This window comes from Thalassophryne amazonica, chromosome 16, assembly GCF_902500255.1.
Source record: "Thalassophryne amazonica chromosome 16, fThaAma1.1, whole genome shotgun sequence".
NCBI classification, from domain to species: Eukaryota; Metazoa; Chordata; class Actinopteri; order Batrachoidiformes; family Batrachoididae; genus Thalassophryne; species Thalassophryne amazonica.
In genome coordinates, this window is record NC_047118.1 from 52214460 (window position 1) to 52236649 (window position 22190).

A 22190-nucleotide genomic window follows, 5' to 3' on the forward strand; every position below is an offset into this window, starting at 1 on the left:
TTTTAATGTTCCATAGAGCTTGTCCTGCAATAGACTGGTGTCCTGTACCACGCCTCTGGGCCTATGACTCCTCCTGGATAGGCTCCAGCTTCCCTATGACCCTTAATTGGAATAAGCAGGTATAGAAAATTAATGAGCAAATACATTGCAGTCGCCTTCAAAGGCTCAATGCACGTTGGCACCCAGTTGCAAAGAATCACGTGGATGTTGGGAGTTACACATGCAGTGTACACTGTGCCTTCCCTGTGTCGTATTCAAGACATAAGTTTTTAATGAGGCTTCTGGACTTTAAATATAAGCATATCAACTAAATCACCCAAGTGAGGCACCCATTTAGTAAAGACAGGACGCATAAGGATTTAGACTGTCCGGAATGTCATATTCTTGACTTCAACTACTCACAGGTAAATGGCAACAAATCCGACCAAGATATGAATAACTCACAGAAGTACTGGGTGTGTAATTTAAGTGTTTGGATCATCTTCAGCTATTCTCCAAGCAAAATGAACATAGGTTGTATTCACATGTAACATCACTATTATCATTTGTTTAAAGTAAATGTAAAAGCAGCGTCATTGTGATAACTGGATCACAGGCGTTACTTTGTTCCATTGTAACAAAGTCACACAAAACCTGAATAGTATTCAGGTGACTTTTCAGACTGTGATAGTTGCTCTCATGGGTGGGTTGTATCTGGCACAATGCCTTCATGTTATCTTCGCTTAATCTGAGGTTATTCCAGACAGCTGAGATTCTTGGCATTTTGTGTTCCTTTGGCCAAAATGAACTGAAGCTTGATGTTACCTTCGTGAGTGAGAGGGTTGTCGGGCCAGGTGGCTGAGATGAGATTCAAATTTTTATACAACATATTTACTAATATTTTAAAATGTATGAATAAAGTTGGTCTAAAAGAATCTGCTGCCAAATACATTTTCTAGCTGGCCTTTATAAATAACTTAAAAGGTCATTCCCATTTCCAAAATTAAAAACAGTCTAACCATCTTAATTAACAAAGTGAAATATTTGGCTCCAACCCTAGAAATGATAAAAATGTGAAAAAAGAGGCTGTATGAGAGCTACTTGAAAGTAAACAAGTGATGCCAAATGAAAATATAATTCATACCAAATAAAGTTAATGATTTTTTTAATACTATTCTAGGGCTGCAGCTATCGATTATTGTAGTAATCGAGTATTCTATCGATTATTCTGGCGATTAATCGAGTAATTAGATAAAAAGTACTTTTGCTTTTTAAAACATTAACAGTCCAGGGCTCTCCCTAAGTCATGGCACAGTGTCACTGTGTCACCACGGAGACTGTCAAATTTAGTGTATCCCTTGGTGTTTTTCTGGGTAATTTTTTTTTTTTTTTCACATCTTTACAAGTTTTGGTTCTTTCCTGGTGTCAGGAGCTCAGTCTTGACATTTTGCTGAAATGGTGATGGGATGTGGCTTTCTGTTTTTGTTTTCTCCAACTTGTAAAATTTAACCATTTTTATTCATTTATTTATTTATTAAGGTGGTGGACTGGGTCCCTGCATGAATTTTTTTAACACTCCCTCTGTGATTCAGTCAATGCATTCATTTTCTGCTGGAGGTTGAACATGCAGCCTCGCAGTCACTGGTTTATGTATTATTATTATTATTTATTTGAGTTCCCGTGTTTGTGAAGCATTGTGTGTGCCCAAAAAAAAGCGAAAATAAAAAGCGAAACACTCATTGCAAGTCACACATTAGAAAATGCGGACTTCTTCCAGAGACTGTGGCTGGGACGGAGCTGTGTGAGGGCAGTGCTGAGCTGCTCACACCGGGCAGAGAGAGACAGCAGCCGTCCGCCGCGCGTAGACCGGCCAGCAGACGAAACTGTTTAAAAAAACAAAAAACACTGCTTTGCTTTAAATGTACAGTAAGCTATTTCAGATGATCAGCGTGGCCCGTCGTTTTCCTAAAAGGCTTTATTTTACTCTGTTTGTCACATTGGAAAGCTGTAGCTTTTGTGCTAATTTGATTAGCGCTTGCTCTACTTCTTCTTCTGTTTGTTTTTCTGGGGGCATTACAGCGCCACACACAGGCCTGGCATATGTACTACAACGTTAAACGAAGCTTCGAGGCACAGAATTTGCCTCGAACATTTTTTGTAATCGAATTATTTGAATTACTCGACTAATCGTTTCAGCCCTATACTATTCCATAAATTCTGTTTGTTTATACTATACAACTGGTGTGTTTACAAGAGAACATAGGAAATTGGGTCTTTATTCAAATTCAGGTTGAAAAGGGGGTCTAATAGAAGATAAACAGCATTACTTCCTCAGCAATAAATAAGATACATCGCACTCTAGATCAGTGGCTCCCACAGTTGTGGGTGGGGTGGGTGCTGTGGGGGGTGTCAAGGCAAATAATTTGGTCTGTTGCAAACAAATGGTTTGTTGGACTTTTGTGTATGATTTGGCTGCATTGATTATTATGACACACTAAGCAACTGATACACTTAATCATCAGCTGTATCTGGCAACACTGATTATGCTCATGTGTGAGCACCACTGGCAGAACATGAATGAGCTTGTGAGAAATACTTAAATAAAAAAAAAAAAGATGCGTGTCACTTTATAATTCCATGGTAAAGGTGATCATTCACTCACTCACTCACTCACTCACTCACTCACTCACTCACTCACTCACTCACTCACTCACTCACTCACTCACTCACTCATCTTCAACCACTTACTCCAATTAAGGGTCACGGTGGGGGCTGGAGCCTATCCCTCAGTCTTTGGGCGTAAGGTGGGCACACCCTTGACAGGATGCAGCCTGTCACAGACTGTAAAGGTGATTTGTCACATTTTTCCAGTAAGAAGTTGTAGTTTTGTATAAATTACTATATTTAAGATACATTCCACTGGAATTTGGAAGAAAAAGTGATGTATGTATGTGTTGGAGTTGGGGGAGGGGTGTTTTGATCAGCTCCAACATATTCTTATCACTAGGGGGCTCCGCAGGAGAAAATTTAGAAACAGTTGCTCTATTGAATAGATTTAGGGAATAACCCTGTTGTGTCTGATGATTTGCGGATGTTCATGCTGTTATACGGTCGCAAAACTGTGACCGTATAACAGCATGAACGTCCGCAAATCATCAGACACAAGGGGGTTATTCCCGTTCTAATCCAATTCCATCGTTTGCACGGTTTATTTTTCTGTAGATAATTCGGTCGGTGTGCTTTACCACAGAGACAGTGTCACTCCAACAGTGGTCAGGGCGCAGTGTAATCCATCAGATGTGAAAATCCATCAAATGTGAAACATTCTGTATCAGAATCCACATCGATACTTTCATATGGTAGCTTAAATTCACCCATTTCGGCAGCAGCGGTACACAACTTTCTCTCACTCCCAGCTAACAACGTTAACAGCTAGCAGCGCACGTGGCTGGTGTTCTGTCGAATTGTGCGTCTCGTCACATAAATTGACAGTTCTGCATCCCGACAATACTGCGGAGGACAGGAATGATATTCGACAGGAATGACATCTTATCAGAACACCTGTCAGGGCACAGAGTAATACATTCAAATGTGAAACAGTGGAATATTTTCCCACCGTTACCCTGATATTGTACGGTCTGAAATCTCACGCGATTAACCAGTCAGATTTGTGGAAAAAATGTCATTGGATGAGAATGTACATTTTGCCCCATTAAAAGTTTCTGTCACTGGAAAACAGTATGTGGGCAGATTTTATAAATTTAAATGGCTCTGTGTGGAATAATGTTTATTGTAACATGATGGCTCACTAATGGAACTAATCTGAATCTAATCTGTTTAGTGTATTTTCCAGATTATAAATCACAACGGACGATATTTTCTCTTGTACAAGCCTGACTTATGCAGAACTGCTGCATTTAATGACTCTGGAACACAGGTGAAAGTGTAGCCTGATGCAGGGATGCACATGCCGGTGGACTGTGCAGCAGCCTCTTTTTTTGTACTGCATTTAAAAAATGTGACATCATCTTAAATGCATGCTGTCAATTAACAACCCACGGTTTAAAGGGGACAAGTGCGGGAGAGTGGAGGTTTGGGCCAAACCATGCCTAAACGTGCACCAGCGTCGCATTACATGGCGCTACATGGATCATATGTGGCTTGACTTGGCGTTACGAATGCATATTTGCATCACTCTTGGCACATTCCTGACATTCTTACTGTAACTTAACACATCTGAGTAGGTTTCTTAATAGTGCGTGTTGGTGCTTGATATTCTGGATTTTTGTGGAGCATGTTTTTGGCTGTCAAAAAATGTTCCATCAAATGTCACGCACCACCCTCATTTCGCCTCATGTTGTGGAGGTTGCAACTGGGTGTGTTAATCGGTCTTGATTAGTGGTGATCCTTAATAGAGCATGACAGCATTCTTCTCTGACGTGCACACAGTTAAACCCTGCTGCACCGCATTCAGTTTCATTGCTGCAGCTATGCTGACGAAGGACAGTGACGCCAAGTCGGGCTAAAAGTTTTGTTCCAATGCTCATCAGCATGCTCCTGCAGGTGTTCCACCTGCTGCTGCTGTGCCTGATGTTTGGGAAAATGAGCGAACGGGGTGGTTGAACTGGGATTCTATGAAATGACACGGGGGACTCTAAATTTTTTATTCCGCGCAGTCCCAGGGACTCTACATTTCCAAACCCTAATTTGAAGACTGGGATATGTAGGGATATTATTTAGAGATGTTTTAGTCACATTTTTCAAATCTCGTTATTTTAATCTTAAACGATTGCTGATACTATTGATACCATTGTTGATTATTGGTTGGATCCCCTTATCCATTCCTGATCAAATTTCTGCATGGGGAACAAAATGTAGATCTATAGCTTTCAGCATCATGGAGCCATTTTCCTTGTTGGTAGACGTAATTTGGTCATTGACAATCAAAAGAATCCCAGATTACGATGCAAATTTGGTCAGTTAGCCTCAAATTATTCAAGTGAATTATTTGAGAAATTGTTTCAGCCATACCTGTGCCTTTTAGCCGTTAATTTCTGTTTTGCTTCTTGTGCTAACCTGACTTATGTTTATCCAGAAATTGTTTTTTTTTTTTTTGAAACGTAGGAATCTGAAATCACCTTTATCTGCAAAACATAGTTGTGTGATTTATCTGGCGGTTATTGTGTTTTATTCATCCATTTATGGAAATGTGAATCAAAGAATGTGAACACTTTGAAAGAAGTAACAGGATTCATGATACTGGTTGGCTTTCAGTTTTAAAGCTGTCTGCCTATATACGCTGTTCCTCTAATGAGACTTGAACTCACTGACAAAGTAGAAGTTACCTGGTAACCTGCAGGTCGGTGGTGTGTAATTTGCCACGGTCTGCTTGCACAGCTCAACTTGATGTGACATTGATTTCCATTACCCTCAGCTCTTATGCTGTTCCTAATGCAGCAGGAACAACAAACTCAGTGGATACAGACCTTTTGTCAACATCATAATCGGCATAGTCATTCTCTCTCCCCCTCAGAAACAGCTCATCATATTACTGGCATCTTTGAATATATGACTACATTAACCCAAAATGCAGAGGGAGGAGTATGGCGCTCAACTGAGAATATCCAGGATGAGGGATAGAACTGGGTGTGAAGGATGTTGTTTTCTTTACATGTGTGTTTCTCGGTTAGATCTCGAACATTCAGATATGTTGGGTCTGATATATGGATATTTGAGACCATTCACAGCGAGCCTGACTGGATAGGGATTTTTGGGGGACAATACTGATATAAGCAGTAAAAAAAAAAAAAATTATGATTCTGATAATATCTGCAGTTATATCATTAAAATGGCATGTGTTTCCTAACATTTCATTATTAAACACATTATGATAAGCATGTAATTGAAGCGCTATGATATTTTACAAATTTAAATGTGAACTTAATATACTAATTCATATAAGCAACAACCAACCAACGTATGGCACTGCGTCTTTACCTCAGACTGTCAGTTGCTGTGCTGTTCAACATTTGCATAAAATAGACTTTTTGTCGATTTTGGCCCCACCTAGCTGGTTGCATGGCAACTACTTGTCTCTTGTAGCTGTAAATCACCCACTCTAATTGTAAAATAATGGAATGAGTCTCTCTCTTGTATTTAATGTGGTCAAGGGGTGATGGGGTCCATGCCATGTGTGTCATTGTAAACAGTGCACCAGATTGCCCTCGGCTGGACAAGCTCTATAACGACAGCATTTCCAACAGTCAGTGTTTTTTTTTTGCATTGGTTTTTTTTGATAAAATAACTTTTCTTATTATGTGGCTGCAACGCTATGTGCGCTCCGATTGGCTGATTTACAGTCTGATGTTTTCCCATATCAGACTGGTTACCATGACAATCGATACGGAACGCATATCACATCCATTACAAACCAGAAAGCTAAAAACACGATTAGCAAAACCAAGTCGAACATGAACATACTCCATAAATATCTTAACAGCTTCACAAAAAAACACACAGATTGAAAGCTTACCAGCTAACAACGGACCATCTGTTAGCAAGTTCTTCATGGAGGTGAAGCGAACAGGTCTGGTCACGAGTGCAAAACTGTCAGCAGCTTTCATATTCAGATGATACCATAAGTTCGCGTGTTTTATTTATTTATTTTTATATATATATATATATATATATATATATATATATATATATATATATACTCAACAAAAATATAAACGCAACACTTTTGGTTTTGCTCCCATTTTGTGTGAGATGAACTCAAAGATCTAAAACTTTTTCCACATACACAATATCACCATTTCCCTCAAATATTGTTCACAAACCAGTCTAAATCTGTGATAGTGAGCACTTCTCCTTTGCTGAGATAATCCATCCCACCTCACAGGTGTGCCATATCAAGATGCTGATTAGACACCATTGTGCACAGGTGTGCCTTAGACTGCCCACAATAAAAGGCCACTCTGAAAGGTGCAGTTTTATCACACAGCACAATGCCACAGATGTCGCAAGATTTGAGGGAGCGTGCAATTGGCATGCTGACAGCAGCAATGTCAACCAGAGCTGTTGCTCGTGTATTGAATGTTCATTTCTCTACCATAAGCCGTCTCCAAAGGCGTTTCAGAGAATTTGGCAGTACATCCAACCAGCCTCACAACCGCAGACCACGTGTAACCACACCAGCCCAGGACCTCACTGCATGTTCACCTCCAAGATCATCTGACGCCAGCCACTCAGACAGCTGCTGAAACAATCGGTTTGCATAACCAAACAATTTCTGCACAAACTGTCAGAAACCGTCTCAGGGAAGCTCATCTGCATGCTCGTCGTCCTCATCGAGGTCTCGACCTGACTCCAGTTCGTCGTCGTAACCGACTTGAGTGTGGCAAATGCTCACATTCGCTGGCGTTTGGCACATTGGAGAGGTGTTCTCTTCACGGATGAATCCCGGTTCACACTGTCCAGGGCAGATGGCAGATAGCGTGTGTGGCGTCGTGTGGGTGAGCAGTTTTCTGATGTCAATGTTGTGGATCGAGTGGATCGAGTGGCCCATGGTGGCGGTGGGGTTATGGTATGGGCAGGCGTCTGTTATGGACGAAGAACACAGGTGCATTTTATTGATGGCATTTTGAATGCACAGAGATACCGTGACGAGATCCTGAGGCCCATTGTTGTGCCATACATCCAAGAACATCACCTCATGTTGCAGCAGGATAATGCACGGCCCCATGTTGCAAGGATCTGTACACAATTCTTGGAAGCTGAAAATGTCCCAGTTCTTGCATGGCCGGTATACTCACCGGACATGTCATCCATTGAGCAAGTTTGGGATGCTCTGGACCGGCCGTATACGACAGCGTGTACCAGTTCCTGCCAATATCCAGCAACTTCGCACAGCCATTGAAGAAGAGTGGACCAAACATTCCACAGGCCACAATTGACAACCTGATCAACTCTATGCGAAGGAGATGTGTTGCACTGCATGAGGCAAATGGTGGTCACACCACAGATACTGACTGTATTCCCCCCCAATAAAACAAAACTGCACTTTTCAGAGGTGGCCTTTTATTGTGGACAGTCTAAGGCACACTGTGCACTAATCATGGTGTCTAATCAGCATCTTGATATGGCACCCTGTGGTGGGAGGGATTATCTCAGCAAAGAAGAAATGCTCACTATCACAGATTTCAACTGTTTGTGAACAATATTTGAGGGAAATGGTGATATTGTTTATGTGAAAAAGTTTTAGATCTTGAGGTCATCTCATACAAAATGGGAGCAAAACCAAAAGTGTTGCATTTATATTTTTGTTGAGTATAATGAAGAAATTATTAACCTTGCTTGCTTGGTCTGTACAGGAATATCAGGGCCTCTGTGTTTTTGCACTGTCAACACCTCAGTCTGATATTTTCCTGTACAGACCTTGCGCTGAGTTAATAATCCTTTAATATCAACATAATAACACCAATACAGATATGGCCATGAAAGTGCTCATGTCATCGCCAACTACATATGGGCTGGTCTAAGTGACCTTAGCTATGGTATCAAGCTGTCTATAATTCAGGTAACTCTGTCTATTCTTTGGACAGCAGTAGGAGAGATCCCTTGAGAAATGTGCCCATGTTGAAGATGCAGCCTTTCCTCAGCTTACAAGAGAGCCTGCTACTTGTGTGTCTCTTGTAGCAGTCATTTGAGCCAAGAACTGATCAATAGCCTATCTAATAGAACATTAAAAGCCCAGAGAGGAGAGATGCCAGACTGGCTGACACTGAGGAAATGGATGCTGTGAAAGAGAGAGGCGGGAGGTGGGAGGGGCTGGAGACATGGATTTTCTGCCCTCCAAAAGAGTGTAGGGGCTGGAGAAGGTGAAGAGGAGTGCAAGGTGTGGCATTGGCAGAGTTTCTTGGTTTGACTTTGAGTCCCGGGGCCTGAATTCTAAACTGTGTATCTTCACACACCACACACATAGCAGGCAGCTCAATGGGATAAGAGTTGGGCTACCAATATGTAGACCTGGGTTTGATTCCTGGTCACAATTCTGTTTTTTTCTTTCTTTCTTTCAACAAGACACTTCATTTGTGCAGACTATGACCCAATCCCAGTTCTCTTCCTTTGCATATTCACATGAATGTGCCAATGAACAGAAAGGGTGAAGTGTAGGGGAAAGGGATGATGTTGGGATGGGGCCTACCCCACCAACCTGTAACTGGTTCACCATCCTTGGCTGGGGTAGTACATGCATAGACTGATATCCCAACCAGTAGGTTGTGGAACCTTTGTTGCTTAAGTGGAATTCACAGAATAAGTACCTGCACCAGTGGAACTCAGGGCCTATGTAGGCCCTATATTTTCTTGTATGGACAAAAACAATGTCTACACCTTTCCTACATATGAACTGATGCTTCCAATGGAAGAATGTTCATACCTCATACTTATTTCAGACCTTGCGGACACACACCTTTCAGTGTAAGTCAGAATTAGGACAGGGGTATACACCTGATTCCAGAAAGGCTGAGAGGGCTGCAGGTTTCTTTGCAAACCACCCACTGCAACGTGCAAATGGTAAATGGACTGCATTTTTATAGCGCTTTTCCATCTGCATGAGTTGCTCAAAGCGCTTTACAAATAATGCCTCACATTCACCCTGATGTGAGGTATCAGGGTGAATTCATTGATTAACTGATTCCATCTGCTCAAAGTGATGTTACTCAGTGAAATCACCTGGTGAAGTGTGTGGTTGCAAAGAAAACCTGCACTCTCTTTCGGCCCTTTCTGGAATCAGTTGACTACCCCTGCATTAGGGCATGAAGTGGAACTGCATCATGGATACAGAAGTGAGATGGAATTTTATGGAAACCATGTGTCACAGAGCTTGCATTTTTTATTTCCATTAAAAAAAACATTCTGTTCACTCACATCTATATCAATATATCCAATTTATCAGTTACAATTATGCACTAAATTATTACTGTTATAGGGCAGCGCAGTCTCGTTTGAGGGTGGGCGCTAAAGGGGTGGAATATGATGCATATGATGCAATTTTTCTACATCCGGGGACAGCCCTCGTATGTCCCCATTAGAAACATGGCACTTTCTCTGAGTGTTTGAGCAAATTCCACGGCAAACAAAGTGAAAATGCAAAGAAAAAGTGACAGTGCGGTGAAAAGCAAACATGTGCTGCGTTTTTTTTATGACCTGGAGCTTAAACGTGTTGTTGCGGTTGTGCAGGCGAGAGAATGCAGCTACTCTGGTTAGCTGTGTAGGCTAACACTTACCGACATGACCTTTCCCATTTGCCTCGTCTTACCTTCTCCAATGGGAACTGAAAAAACTGCACTTTTAGAGACCGCTTCTGTGATTTCAGCCGAAAACAAAACGGTACACCATTTTTCCATGTGAAGCGATGCTGTGTTTCTGTTGTGCAATGGTAGGCTGTCCCTGGAAGTGGTCAAATCCCCTGATATCATGCAGGGGTTCAAATATATCCCCGCAAACAAAATTGATGTACAAGGTCTATTAGAAAAGTATCTGACCTTATTATTTTTTTCAAAAACATCAGACATGCTTGAACCCTCGTGGACATGCGAGAGTTTTTTTCACGCCTGTCGGTTACGTCATTCGCCTGTGGGCAGTCTTTGAGTGAGGAGTGGCCCACCCTCTCGTCGATTTTTTCATTGTTTAGGGAATGGCTCAGAGACTGCTGCTTTGTTTGATCAAATTTTTTTCAAAACTGTAAGGCACAACTGAGTGGACACCATTTGATAAATTCAGCTGGTTTTCGGTAAAAATTTTAACGGCTGATGAGAGATTTTGGTCTGGTAGTGTCGCCGTAAGGACAGCCCACGGTGCCTGACGGCGATCTGCGCTTCGAGGCAGAAAACTTCCACATTTCAGGCTCTGTTGACCCAGTAAGTCGTCAGAGAACAGAGAACTTTCAGAAGAAGTTGGCATGAGGAGTTTATTTGGACATTCCATTGTTAACGGACATTTTGTAATGAAGAACGTGCGGGCAGAGTCGCATGTCGGGCCGGACCCGACTGCGGGGGGTCGCGACAGGAAAAAACACCTCCGCTGGAACCTTAACGGGCAAGTTGGAACATGCCCAAGCTGTTAAACAGTTTCTCAGTTACTCACTTGTTGAAAGCCATCAAAAGCCGCCTGAATTTTACAAATGGTTTTCAACGCGGAGGTGTTTTTCCTCTCGTGGCGCACACAGATTTGCTGAGTCGTCACGGAAACGACTTGGCGAATTTGCGCGCACGTCTTTCATTACAAAATGTCCTTAAACAGTGGAATGTCCGCATAAAGTCCTCATGCCGGCCTCTTCTGAATCTTCTCTGTTCTCTCACGTTGTCCTGGGTGAATTAAGCCTTAAATTAGGATGTTTTCAGTTCGAAACAGGCCAACAACGGCGCCTGGAAGTGCTGCAGGACGTCCCGTTGTGTGGGAAGTCCTTACACTGACAGAAACACCCCATAATCTCTCATCAGCCGTTAAGCTTTTCACCGAAAACCAGCTTAATTTCTCGAATAGTATCCACTCGGATATTCCTCACAGGTCCAGAAAAAATTTTGATAAAGCAACGCGCGCCGTCTCGAGCAGCGTGTGAAACAAAGGAATTCAGCCGAGAGGGCGGGACCACATCTCACTCAAGGCCTGCCTACAGGGAAATGACGTCACCGACACGCGTGAAAAAACTCACGCATGCGCACGAGGGTTCAAGCATGATTGGTGTAATCACACGTCATTCAAATCCATATAGTTAAAAAAAAAAATAAAAGGGTCGGTTTATTATCTAATAGACCTCGTATATAGGAATGATCGCTTTCTCTCCGTCTTTCCAGTATCAACTATTGTAAGCAGAACTCTTCTGAAATTGTTTGAATTTTAATGCGACCTCACCATATGAAGATGTGTATGAAAGAAAACCATTCTGGTCAAATCTTCAAGAGGAGATCATTGGAATTCTGTAGTTCATTCACTATACAACATTGTAAGTGGAACTCCTAAAATGCTTAAGGGATTTCAGTGAGACTTTACACAATGATAACACGTCATGTGCACAGAGTAAGAATTTCCTGTGTGCCATCTCTGCTTTTTTTTTGTCATGTGAGAAAATATTGTTCAGCTTCAGTTCTTAACTTCTCCTTACAACTTGATATCTGCATGAGAGTATTATTTCAGTCATGCCCCCTCCGGTCCTGCAGTCTTTTTGTCCGTTACTGCCCACTCACATGCATTAAGGTTTTCTTTAGTTGTCCCATTTGTAGACTGAATGTGACGAGCTCGTCTGTTCACAGGAGGAAATGAAACTGACAAGCACAGACTGTTCTCTTCAACAATGAGCTTTCATGTTTACCAAATGGTGTCAGGTTATACTGTTGTATGACTAACCAAAAGGTGTGAGCGAGGAGACAATACAGAGCCAGATATCCTGTGTGTCTGTGTGGCCGATATTGTGTCTTTATCTTTGTTCAATAATTCTGTGAGATAAGGGAGATTGTGATTGTGCTTCCAAAATTAGCTGTGTTTAACACCTGAATCACTTCTCTCTCTCATGATTCAGTACATGGTGTTGGGAAAGTGTAGTGACACGGACCCACAACAGGGGGCGTAAATGAACGGACAATAGAGGGAGTTAAATTAGAACACTTTACTGTTGTGAATGTCACAACCACACACAGCAGATTATAGAATAGATACAAGTCAATGAATGAAGGTGTCGTGTGGGCAGGCTCGACGATAGGAGACATCCGTCTGGAGATGAACCGGAACCACACGATTTCCACCGCCACCAAACCCGAAGGATACTGGAGCCGCCAAGTCCCGAAGTCCCCAGGTGGCCACCGTCTCAGCGTGTCGGATCTGGTACTGCTGGCGGAGAACAAAGACAGTCAAGTGTGGGTGTGTATACACCCCGTAACAATAACGGTGGGAATTCCACCTCCACCTCTAACACACACTCGTGCAGCGTCTGAGTACCACTTATCTGGTGGGAAGTTGGATGAAACAGTCGCGACCCACGCCGGTCCTCTGAGTAGACAGCTGCAACACAATAGCTCTTGGAATCAATCAACACAGGCAGAGAAAGTTACCTCTCAAAGAAGTCGATATCTCGGCGACGTGGTGGAGGTGTCATCCTGCTTTTATCCAGGGTGAAGTGCAGATGATCGGTGACAGCTGTCATAGTTGATGAGTGACAGCTGTCACCTCGGCTGTTCCTGTAAGGCGGCAGCACCCCCTCATGCCTGAAGCCCGCACTTCAGGCAGGGCGCCCTCTGGTGGTGGGCCAGCAGTACCTCCTCTTCTGGCGGCCCACACAACAGAACCCCCCCCCTCAACGGGCGCCTCCTTGCGCCCGACCAGGCTTGTCCGGGTGGCGTCGGTAAAAATCGACCAGGAGGGCCGGGTCCAGGATGAAGCTCCTCTTCACCCAGGAGCGTTCTTCGGGTCCATACCCCTCCCAGTCCACCAAATATTGGAAGCCCCGGCCCATTTGACGGACATCCAGGAGCCGGCGTACTGTCCAAGCTGGCTCCCCGTCGATGATACGGGCAGGAGGCGGTGCCGGACCGGGAGTACAGAGGGGTGAGGTGTGATGCGGGTTCAACCGGGACACATGAAAGACTGGATGGATCCGCAGTGAGGCCGGGAGTTGGAGCCTCACTGCGGTGGGACTGAGGACCTTGAGGATTCGGAATGGCCCTATATAGCGGTCCTTTAATTTTGGGGAAGCCACCTGGAGAGGTATGTCCCGTGTGGATAGCCATACCTCCTGCCCAGGCTGATATGCGGGGGCCGGGGACCGTCGACGGTCTGCATGGGCCTTTGCCCTCGTCCGGGCCCTTAACAAGGCCAAACGGGCGGTGCGCCACACCCGACGGCATCTCCGCAGGTGGGCCTGGACCGAGGGCACACCGCCCTCTCCCTCCACCACAGGAAACAAAGGGGGTTGGTACCCCAGACACACCTCGAACGGGGAGAGGCCGGTGGCAGAGGACACTTGGCTGTTATGCGCGTACTCGATCCAGGCCAGGTGTTCACTCCAAGCCGTCGGGTGTGCGGATGTCGTACATTGCAGGGCCTGCTCCAGCTCTTGATTGGCCCGTTCAGCCTGTCCGTTAGTCTGAGGGTGATACCCAGATGAGAGGCTCACGGTGGCCCCCAGTTCCCAGCAGAAACTTCTCCACACCTGCGAGGAGAACTGGGGACCGCGATCCGAGACGATGTCTGTTGGTATCCCATGCAGACGGACGGGATGGTGGACCAGGAGATCCGCTGTCTCCTGGGCCGATGGGAGCTTCGGGAGGGCCACGAAGTGGGCCGCCTTGGAGAACCGGTCCACTATCGTGAGGATGGTGGTGTGCCCCCGGGACGGCGGGAGGCCCGTGACGAAATCCAGACCGATGTGGGACCAGGGGCGATGAGGCACAGGAAGCGGCTGAAGGAGTCCCTGTGCCTTCTGGTCGTCCGCCTTGCCCCTGGCGCAGGTGGTGCAGGCCTGGATATAAGCCTGGACGTCAGCCTCCAGAGACGCCCACCAGAAGCGCTGCCGGACCACTGCCATGGTCCTACGCACCCCTGGGTGGCAGGAGAGCTTGGACCCGTGACAGAAGTCCAGGACGGCAGCCCTGGCTTCTGGTGGGACGTATAGTCTATTTTCGGCCCTGTTCCGGGATCCGGGTTCCGTGCCAGGGCCTCCCGGACGGGCTTCTCCACGTCCCAGGTAAGGGTAGCCATGATAGTGGACTCCGGTACGATGGGTTCCGGTGGATCCGACAGCTCGGTCTTGACTTCATGTTCATGCACCCGGGACAGGGCATCCGACCTCTGGTTTTTTGGTCCCGGGGCGGTAGGTGATCCGGAAGTCAAACGGCCGAAGAACAGTGGACCAGCGGGCTTGCCTGGGGTTCAGTCGTTTGGCGGTCCTGATATACTCAGGTTCCGGTGGTCAGTAAAAAACCGTGAAAGGCACTGACGCCCCCTCCAGCAGGTGTCTCCACTCCTCAAGAGCCTCTTCACCGCAAGGAGCTCTCGATTGCCCACGTCATAGTTCCGCTCTGCTGGGGTCAACCTGCGGGAGAAATAGGCACACGGGTGAAGAACCTTATCGGTCTCTCCGCTCTGGGATAGCACGGCTCCTATCCCTGAGTCAGAGGCGTCCACTTCAACCACAAACTGGCGACTGGGATCGGGCTGCACCTAGACAGGTGCAGTCGAGAAGCGCTGTTTCAACTCCCTGAATGCGGCATTGCACCGATCCGACCAGGTGAAGGGAACTTTTGGTGAGGTCAGGGCTGTCAGGGGGCTGACTACCTGACTATACCCCTTAATGAACCTCCTGTAAAAATTTGCGAAGCCGAGGAACTGTTGCAGCTTCCTACGGCTCGTAGGTTGGGGCCAGTCTCTCACCGCTGCGACCTTGGCCGGATCCGGGGCGACGGAGTTGGAGGAGATGATAAACCCCAGGAAGGACAAAGAGGTGCGGTGAAACTCACACTTCTCGCCCTTCACAAACAGCCGGTTCTCTAACAACCGCTGCAGGACCTGATGTACATGCCGTACATGGGTCTCAGGGTCCGGAGAAAAAATGAGTATATCGTCCAGATACACGAAGATGAATCGGTGCAGGAAGTCCCGCAAGACGTCATTTACCAAAGCTTGGAACGTCGCGGGGGCGTTAGTGAGGCCGGACGGCATGACCAGGTACTCAAAATGACCTAACGGGGTGTTGAATGCCGTCTTCCATTAGTCTCCCTTCCGGACCCGAACTAGGTGATATGCGTTCCTAAGATCCAGCTTTGTGAATATTTTGGCTCCATGCAGGGGGGGTGAACACCGAATCCAACAAAGGCAACGGGTATCGGTTGCGAACCGTGATCTCGTTCAGCCCCCGGTAATCAATGCATGGATGAAGACCGCCATCTTTCTTGCCCACAAAAAAGAAACCTACTCCCATCGGGGAGGTGGAGTTACGGATCAGCCCGGCAGCTAAGGAGTACCGAATGTAGGTCTCCATCGATTCGCGCTCAGGTCGGGAGAGGTTGTACAACCTGCTGGACGGGAACTCCACGCCTGGCATCAAATCGATGGCACAATCGTACGGACGGTGCGGGGGAAGGGTGAGTGCCCGATCCTTGCTAAAAACGTCAGCAAGATCGTGGTACTCAACCGGCACCGCCGACAGATTGGGGGGAACTTTGACCTGCTCCTTAGCCTGGGAACCGGGAGGGACCGAGGATCCCAAACACACCCGATGGCAGGTCTCGCTCCACTGTACCACCACCCCGGACGGCCAATCAATCCGGGGATTGTGTTTTAGCATCCAGGGGAATCCCAGAATCACACGGGAGGTAGAGGGGGTCACAAAAAACTCTATCTCCTCCCGATGATTCCCTGACACCACCAGAGTTACTGGTAGCGTCCTGTGTGTGATTAAAGGGAGTAGGGTGCCATCTAGTGCTCGCACCTGCAATGGTGAAGGAAGCGCCACCAGAGGGAGCCCTACCTCCCTGGCCCATCTGCTGTCTAGCAGATTCCCTTCTGACCCTGTGTCTACCAGTGCTGGGGCCTGAAGGGTTAAATCCCCGCTAAGGATTGTAACTGGGAGCCGCGTGGAAATGTGTGTGTGTCCCACGTGAATTTCTTGGCCCACCCTAAGCCCAGTTTCTAGGGGCGGGCGTTGGTGTTTAACCGTTCGGGACAATCTCTCAATTGGTGCTCAATTGAGCCGCAAACAAAACACGCCCCGTGGGGAAGCCTCCTCTGTCTATTCGGTGGTCTGAATGTGGCCCTGCTCGTGTCCATAGCTTCGTCAGCAGGGGGAGCTGTCGCCACACGGGGCGTAGAGGCCAGGGAGCGTGGGAAGGGCGGACCTTTTTCGGACCCGGAAGGAAGAGGGACGGCGCGTGCCCGGCCACGCCCTTCGTCTCGTTCCCGACGGCGTTCTTCCAACCGATTGTCTAACCGTATAACAAGATCGATAAGCCCATCTAATTCCCGCGGTTCATCCTTGGCCACCAGGTGCTCCTTCAGGACCGACGACAGTCCGTTTACGAAGGCGGCGCGGAGCGCAGCGTTATTCCAGCCGGACCTCGCAGCCGCGATGCGGAAGTCGACTGCATAAGCGGCTGCGCTCCGGCGTCCCTGTCTCATTGACAGCAACACAGTCGAAGCGGTCTCTCCCCTGTTAGGGTGATCAAACACGGTTTTGAATTCCCTCACAAAACCCAGTGTACGTGTGAAGGAGCCGTGAATTTTGCTCCCAATGCGCCGTAGCCCAAGCGCGTGCCTCTCCTCGAAGCAGATTAATTACATAAGCTACTTTACTAGCATCTGACGCGTACATGACGGGACGTTGTGCAAAGACGAGCGAACACTGCATGAGAAAGTCCGCGCACGTCTCCACACAACCTCCGTACGGCTCTGGAGGGCTTATGTATGCTTCAGGGGATGGTGGGAGGGGTTGTTGAACAACCACTGGAACATTCATATCCTGCACAGGGTCGGCAGGAGGACGAGCTGCCGCAGCGCCCTGAGCGCTCGCCGCCACCTGTGCAGAGAGAGCCTCCACCCTGCTTTTCAGGAGGATGTTTTGCTCGGTCATTTGATCCAACCGAGCCGTAAAGGCGGTGAGGATGTGCTGCAGCTCACCAATCACGCCTCCTGCAGACGCCTGCGCTCCCTGCTCTCCCATTGGTCGTTCAACAGCTGGGTCGTTCAACAGCTGATCGGTGACAGCTGTCATAGTTGATGAGTGACAGCTGTCACCTCGGCTGTTCCTGTAAGGCGACAGCGCCCCCTCATGCCTGAAGCCCGCACTTCAGGCAGGGCGCCCTCTGGTGGTGGGCCAGCAGTACCTCCTCTTCTGGTGGCCCACACAACACATGGTTCAACACGATTCTGTCTTCCAGCAATATCACTTTTAGCTTAGTTCTTTTCAGTAGGTTTGTTGAACATGAGAGGCATTTTAATGCCGAAATTATCCAGGGTTTTTTTTTTTCCAAGTGCTGCAATCAAACCCAACATATAGCTCCAGCCGTTGTGGGTGCATGTTTCAGAGAATTTTTTTTTTTTTTTTTTTTTTGAGCATGCCAAGTAGGGCTGCAGCTATCGATTATTTTAGTAATCGAGCATTCTATTGATTATTCTGCCAATTAATTGAGTAATCGGATAAAAAGTACTTTTGAGTTTTTACATCAGTAGTTCAGGACTCTCCCTAAGCACAATGTAGCTGTGCCAAAGTCTTGACATTTTGCTGTAATGGCAATGGGATGTGGCTTTCTGTTGTTTTTTCCCCAGCTTGTAAAATTGAACCATTTTGAGTTCTTTTTTTTTTTTTAAGGCTGGTGGACTGGGTCCCTACGTGATTTTTTTTAAAAATCCTTCTTTCTCTGCTATTCAGCAGATGCATTTCAGCTGAAGGAAGAACTTGCAAGCCTCACAGTCACTTTTTTTAAGTTACCATGTTTGTGAAGCATTGCGTGTTGCCCCCAAAAAAGCGAAAATTAAAAAGTGAAACACTCAGTGTGAGTCTGAACAAAACAGACAGTAGCTGGCTTCGACTGTGGGTACCCGGCTGTCGGGTCAATAGTCATTCAACACGTCGAGCAGACCGTGTGTTTTTTTAAAAAGAGATAAACACACTGCTTCACTTTAAATGTGCAGTAAGTCTATTTCAGATGATCAGTGTGGACCCTCTTTCTCTTAAAAGGCTTTATTTTACTCTGTGTCGCATTGGAAAGCGGTAGCTTTAAGGGCTAAATTATTAGCTGTTACATGGCCTGAGCGCATGCGCTAGTCTTCTTCTGTTGTTTTTCTTGGGACGTTACAGCGCCACACACAGGCCTGGCATATGTACTACTATGTTAAACGAAGCTTTGAGGCACAGGATTTGCCTTGATCATTTTTGGTAATCGAATTATTCGAGTAATCGTTTCAGCCCTAATGCCAAGTGTGAAATGCTATAATGCCATTTATGTTTTAGAGACATAAAGATTCAGTATGAAATTTCAATTTATTCAGTTGAATTTATTTTACTTGTAAAGCACCGTATCACAACAAAGCTGCCTCAAGGTGCTTCACACGAGTAAATATTCCCAGTCGTCTTTATTCTCTCTTCAAACATTGCATCATCTGAAATGGACCATGTAACTGACTGGAAGACTTGACTCACATTTAGCTGGCACAGAGTTACTGTGTCCATGTGTGCCATTTTCTGTGTTAGCTCAGGTGTGTGTACTGCTGTAGTTGGTTTTCTCACCAAGTCTGTCTTCTTCTTTTTTGTTCTGTATCCCATCCTCCCCCACTCCTGTCCTTTCTTGCGTCTTTCTTTCCAGGCCAAGTCGTGTATCTGTCACATGTGCGGTGCCCACCTGAACCGACTCCACTCTTGTCTGTACTGTGTATTTTTTGGCTGTTTTACGAAGAAACACATCCACGAGCACGCAAAATCTAAGAGACATAATCTAGGTAAGTAAGTCATTCATGAACGGAACATTACATCAAAGAGAAGATGGCGGTTTAAGATTGTATTCCCAGCTAGAAGAGCATTTATTTGTCATTGTACATATGTACAAATGGACTGCATTTATGTAGCGCTTTTCCATCTGCATCAGACATTCAAAGTGCTTTACAATTATGCCTCACATTCACCCATTCACACGGACACACTCAGCCACCAATGTCAGGGTGCTGCCATGCAAGGCGCTCACTACACACCGGGAGCAACTCAGGGATTAAGGACTTTGCCCAAGGGCCCTTAGTGCTTAGGTTGGGGTTTGAAATGAGGATCCTCTGGTCTGAAGTGCAGCGCTTAACCACTAGACCTTACCTTTGACCTGGAAATCACCTGCCTTACATGTCAACATCCTAACTACCGTCGGATGCAGTCCAACCACAAGTAGCAGTGGACAGCCACAGTCCTCCGCCCAAGGACCAACCAGGTGTAGAGACACTTCTGTGGTTAAGGGCAATGATAAAAGCATGAATCCAATATATATGGTTTAATAGCGGGAGGAAACTGGAGTGCCTGGTTGAAAACCCACTCAGACACAGGGAGAGCATGAAAACACACACACACACACACACACACATACAATGGCACCCGATCCACTGGAGTGTATGGGGTGTTGGAAAGGCACAGCATCCCTGATGGTCCTCAAAAGTGCTCCCTCTTGAGTCCTCTTGAGTGCTACCCCCTCTTGTGCTTTACAAAGTAGTACTTACATCCCCCCCCCCCCACCCACACACACCACTCTCACTAATTACTCCCAGTTGTTGTTTGCATGCAATAATCGCCAAACCCGGGGCAACCGCTTTGAATTGCCAGCCAAACCATGGTGAGGGTAGTCGACAGGTTGTTCTTACCTTCTGTGATTGGGGCTTGTCTGTGCATGTGATGACTGCACCCTGCAGGCTATGTAAAGGGGACCACCACCTGATGCTCCAAGAGGGAGGAAGGTGGACACAGCAACATGTTGTGGAGCACAACTAGGGCACAGTGAGAACCAACAGGACACAACATCCATATCTCTTTCCAGTCATCTTGTTTCTGTCTTGCCACTGGACTCTGATAGGCCTGGACAGGAGTGTGATGCCTATGTTCTGCGCAACTCTCTCTCCCTTTTAATCCAGTACACACTCAAGTCAGGACACACAGAAAGAAACTGCGCCTTGGTTGAATTAAATCTTGGCCTTTTTGCTGTGATGTGTGCGGCAAAAGTACAAAACCAGTTATGGTGAGAGGTTTGGGTGGGAACGCACCATTGCAGGCAATGGACCCAAATGCAGGGAGCTGGACATTTAGAAGAGTACAAAGGAAGATATATTTATTTATAATAAATAAAGGTGCTGTGCTGGGGTGCCTGCAGTGTGGAGAGATGGCCCCCCTCCTGGTGGTGAAATGAGGGAGCTGCAGGATCCCTAGCCAGTCTTGAAGGATAATATCAACTAAGGCTTCAGGGTTCAGGATCAGGTGGAACGCTTGTCTCTGAGACCAGGAACTATGGGGAATAAAGACACACAGAGTGAGTGAATGCACTCATAATGCTGAAGCCTCAAAACAGTCAAAGTTCAAAAAAGGTTTACCACAGGTTGTTTCAGAGGTCAGGAAATAAAGTTCTCTTCTTAAGAAATAAAGTTCACTTTTCAGAAATTGTTCATAGTTCATAAGTTGTATCCAAAGGTCAGAGGTCAAGTGCTGCGTGTTGTAACGCAGTTTCAATTAAACAGGACTTGATACAGCTGGGTTCTCAATTGTTTGATATCAGAATTTATGTGGTTCTTCGGAAGAGTTCTTGGAACAGTTCTTTATCATAGCACAGTCACAAACAGGGACGAGTGAGAACGGGATCTCACTGAGACGAGGAGGAATGTAACTGGCATGACGTTGCTGTGCAGGTAGTCAGATCCACAATCCAGGTCCGCTTGGGAGCCGTACTGAAATCATCTGGAACATCAGGGAAAGAAAGGAATTAGAGGGGAGGCCAGGTTACCTGAGCTTTTGCTGCGGGATGCTTTGGCGTCTTAAGCACACAGCTAGAAGACGCAGTCAAGGTCACAGGGTGGCATTCAGGTTTGATCCTCTTGGAGACTGCCTGGATCATCAAAGGTGGCCCTGGAAGCTGGCGAGGCAAAACGAGACAAGCAAGGCAACAGACAAACACGGCACACAAGTATCTGGCAATACATGCACAAAAAGTCAGGGTTTAAACAGTCTATCAATAATCAGTCACTCATCTGATCCATGTGTGAAACAATTATTATTATTATTATTATTATTATCAGTGTTTATAATTATTTTATTATGACTTCTATTTTGCCATTTGATTTTTAAATGGACCACAATCAAAATCACTGTTTTCACTTTCTTGTGTCAGCCATGTGTTTTTAACATATTTACAATTATATTATGCACTTCCATTGAACTTATTAGATAAAATCAGGCACTCACACTTTGAATAAAAAGATGATTTACTGCCCCATGCTGGAATGGCATGTGAGTCCAGAATGTAATTAGCAGTGTCCATTGTTCAGTGTAGTTTGCTCATATCTGTACCTTCTCCAAAAATATTAGTCCTATCAACAATCTGTTTTGGCAGTGTTCGTCCTTGAATCAAAATGTCAGCTGTCCACAGTTTCTCTGTGATCAAAGTTACACTCACCCACAAACACACAGAGAGCTTTCCTGTTCTGCA

At 46.0% G+C, this 22190-nt stretch overlaps 1 protein-coding gene across 2 annotated transcripts in view; it reads left to right on the plus strand.

Moving 5' to 3' along the window:
- Positions 1-22190, plus strand: part of LOC117527579 (ubiquitin carboxyl-terminal hydrolase 22) — a 113399-nt gene that overhangs the window by 39194 nt on the left and 52015 nt on the right. For both annotated transcript variants that reach the window (XM_034189986.1, XM_034189987.1), the window contains one exon: positions 19332-19464. In XM_034189986.1, coding sequence (XP_034045877.1) covers positions 19332-19464 — 133 coding nt within the window. The remainder of the gene's footprint in view (positions 1-19331; positions 19465-22190) is intronic.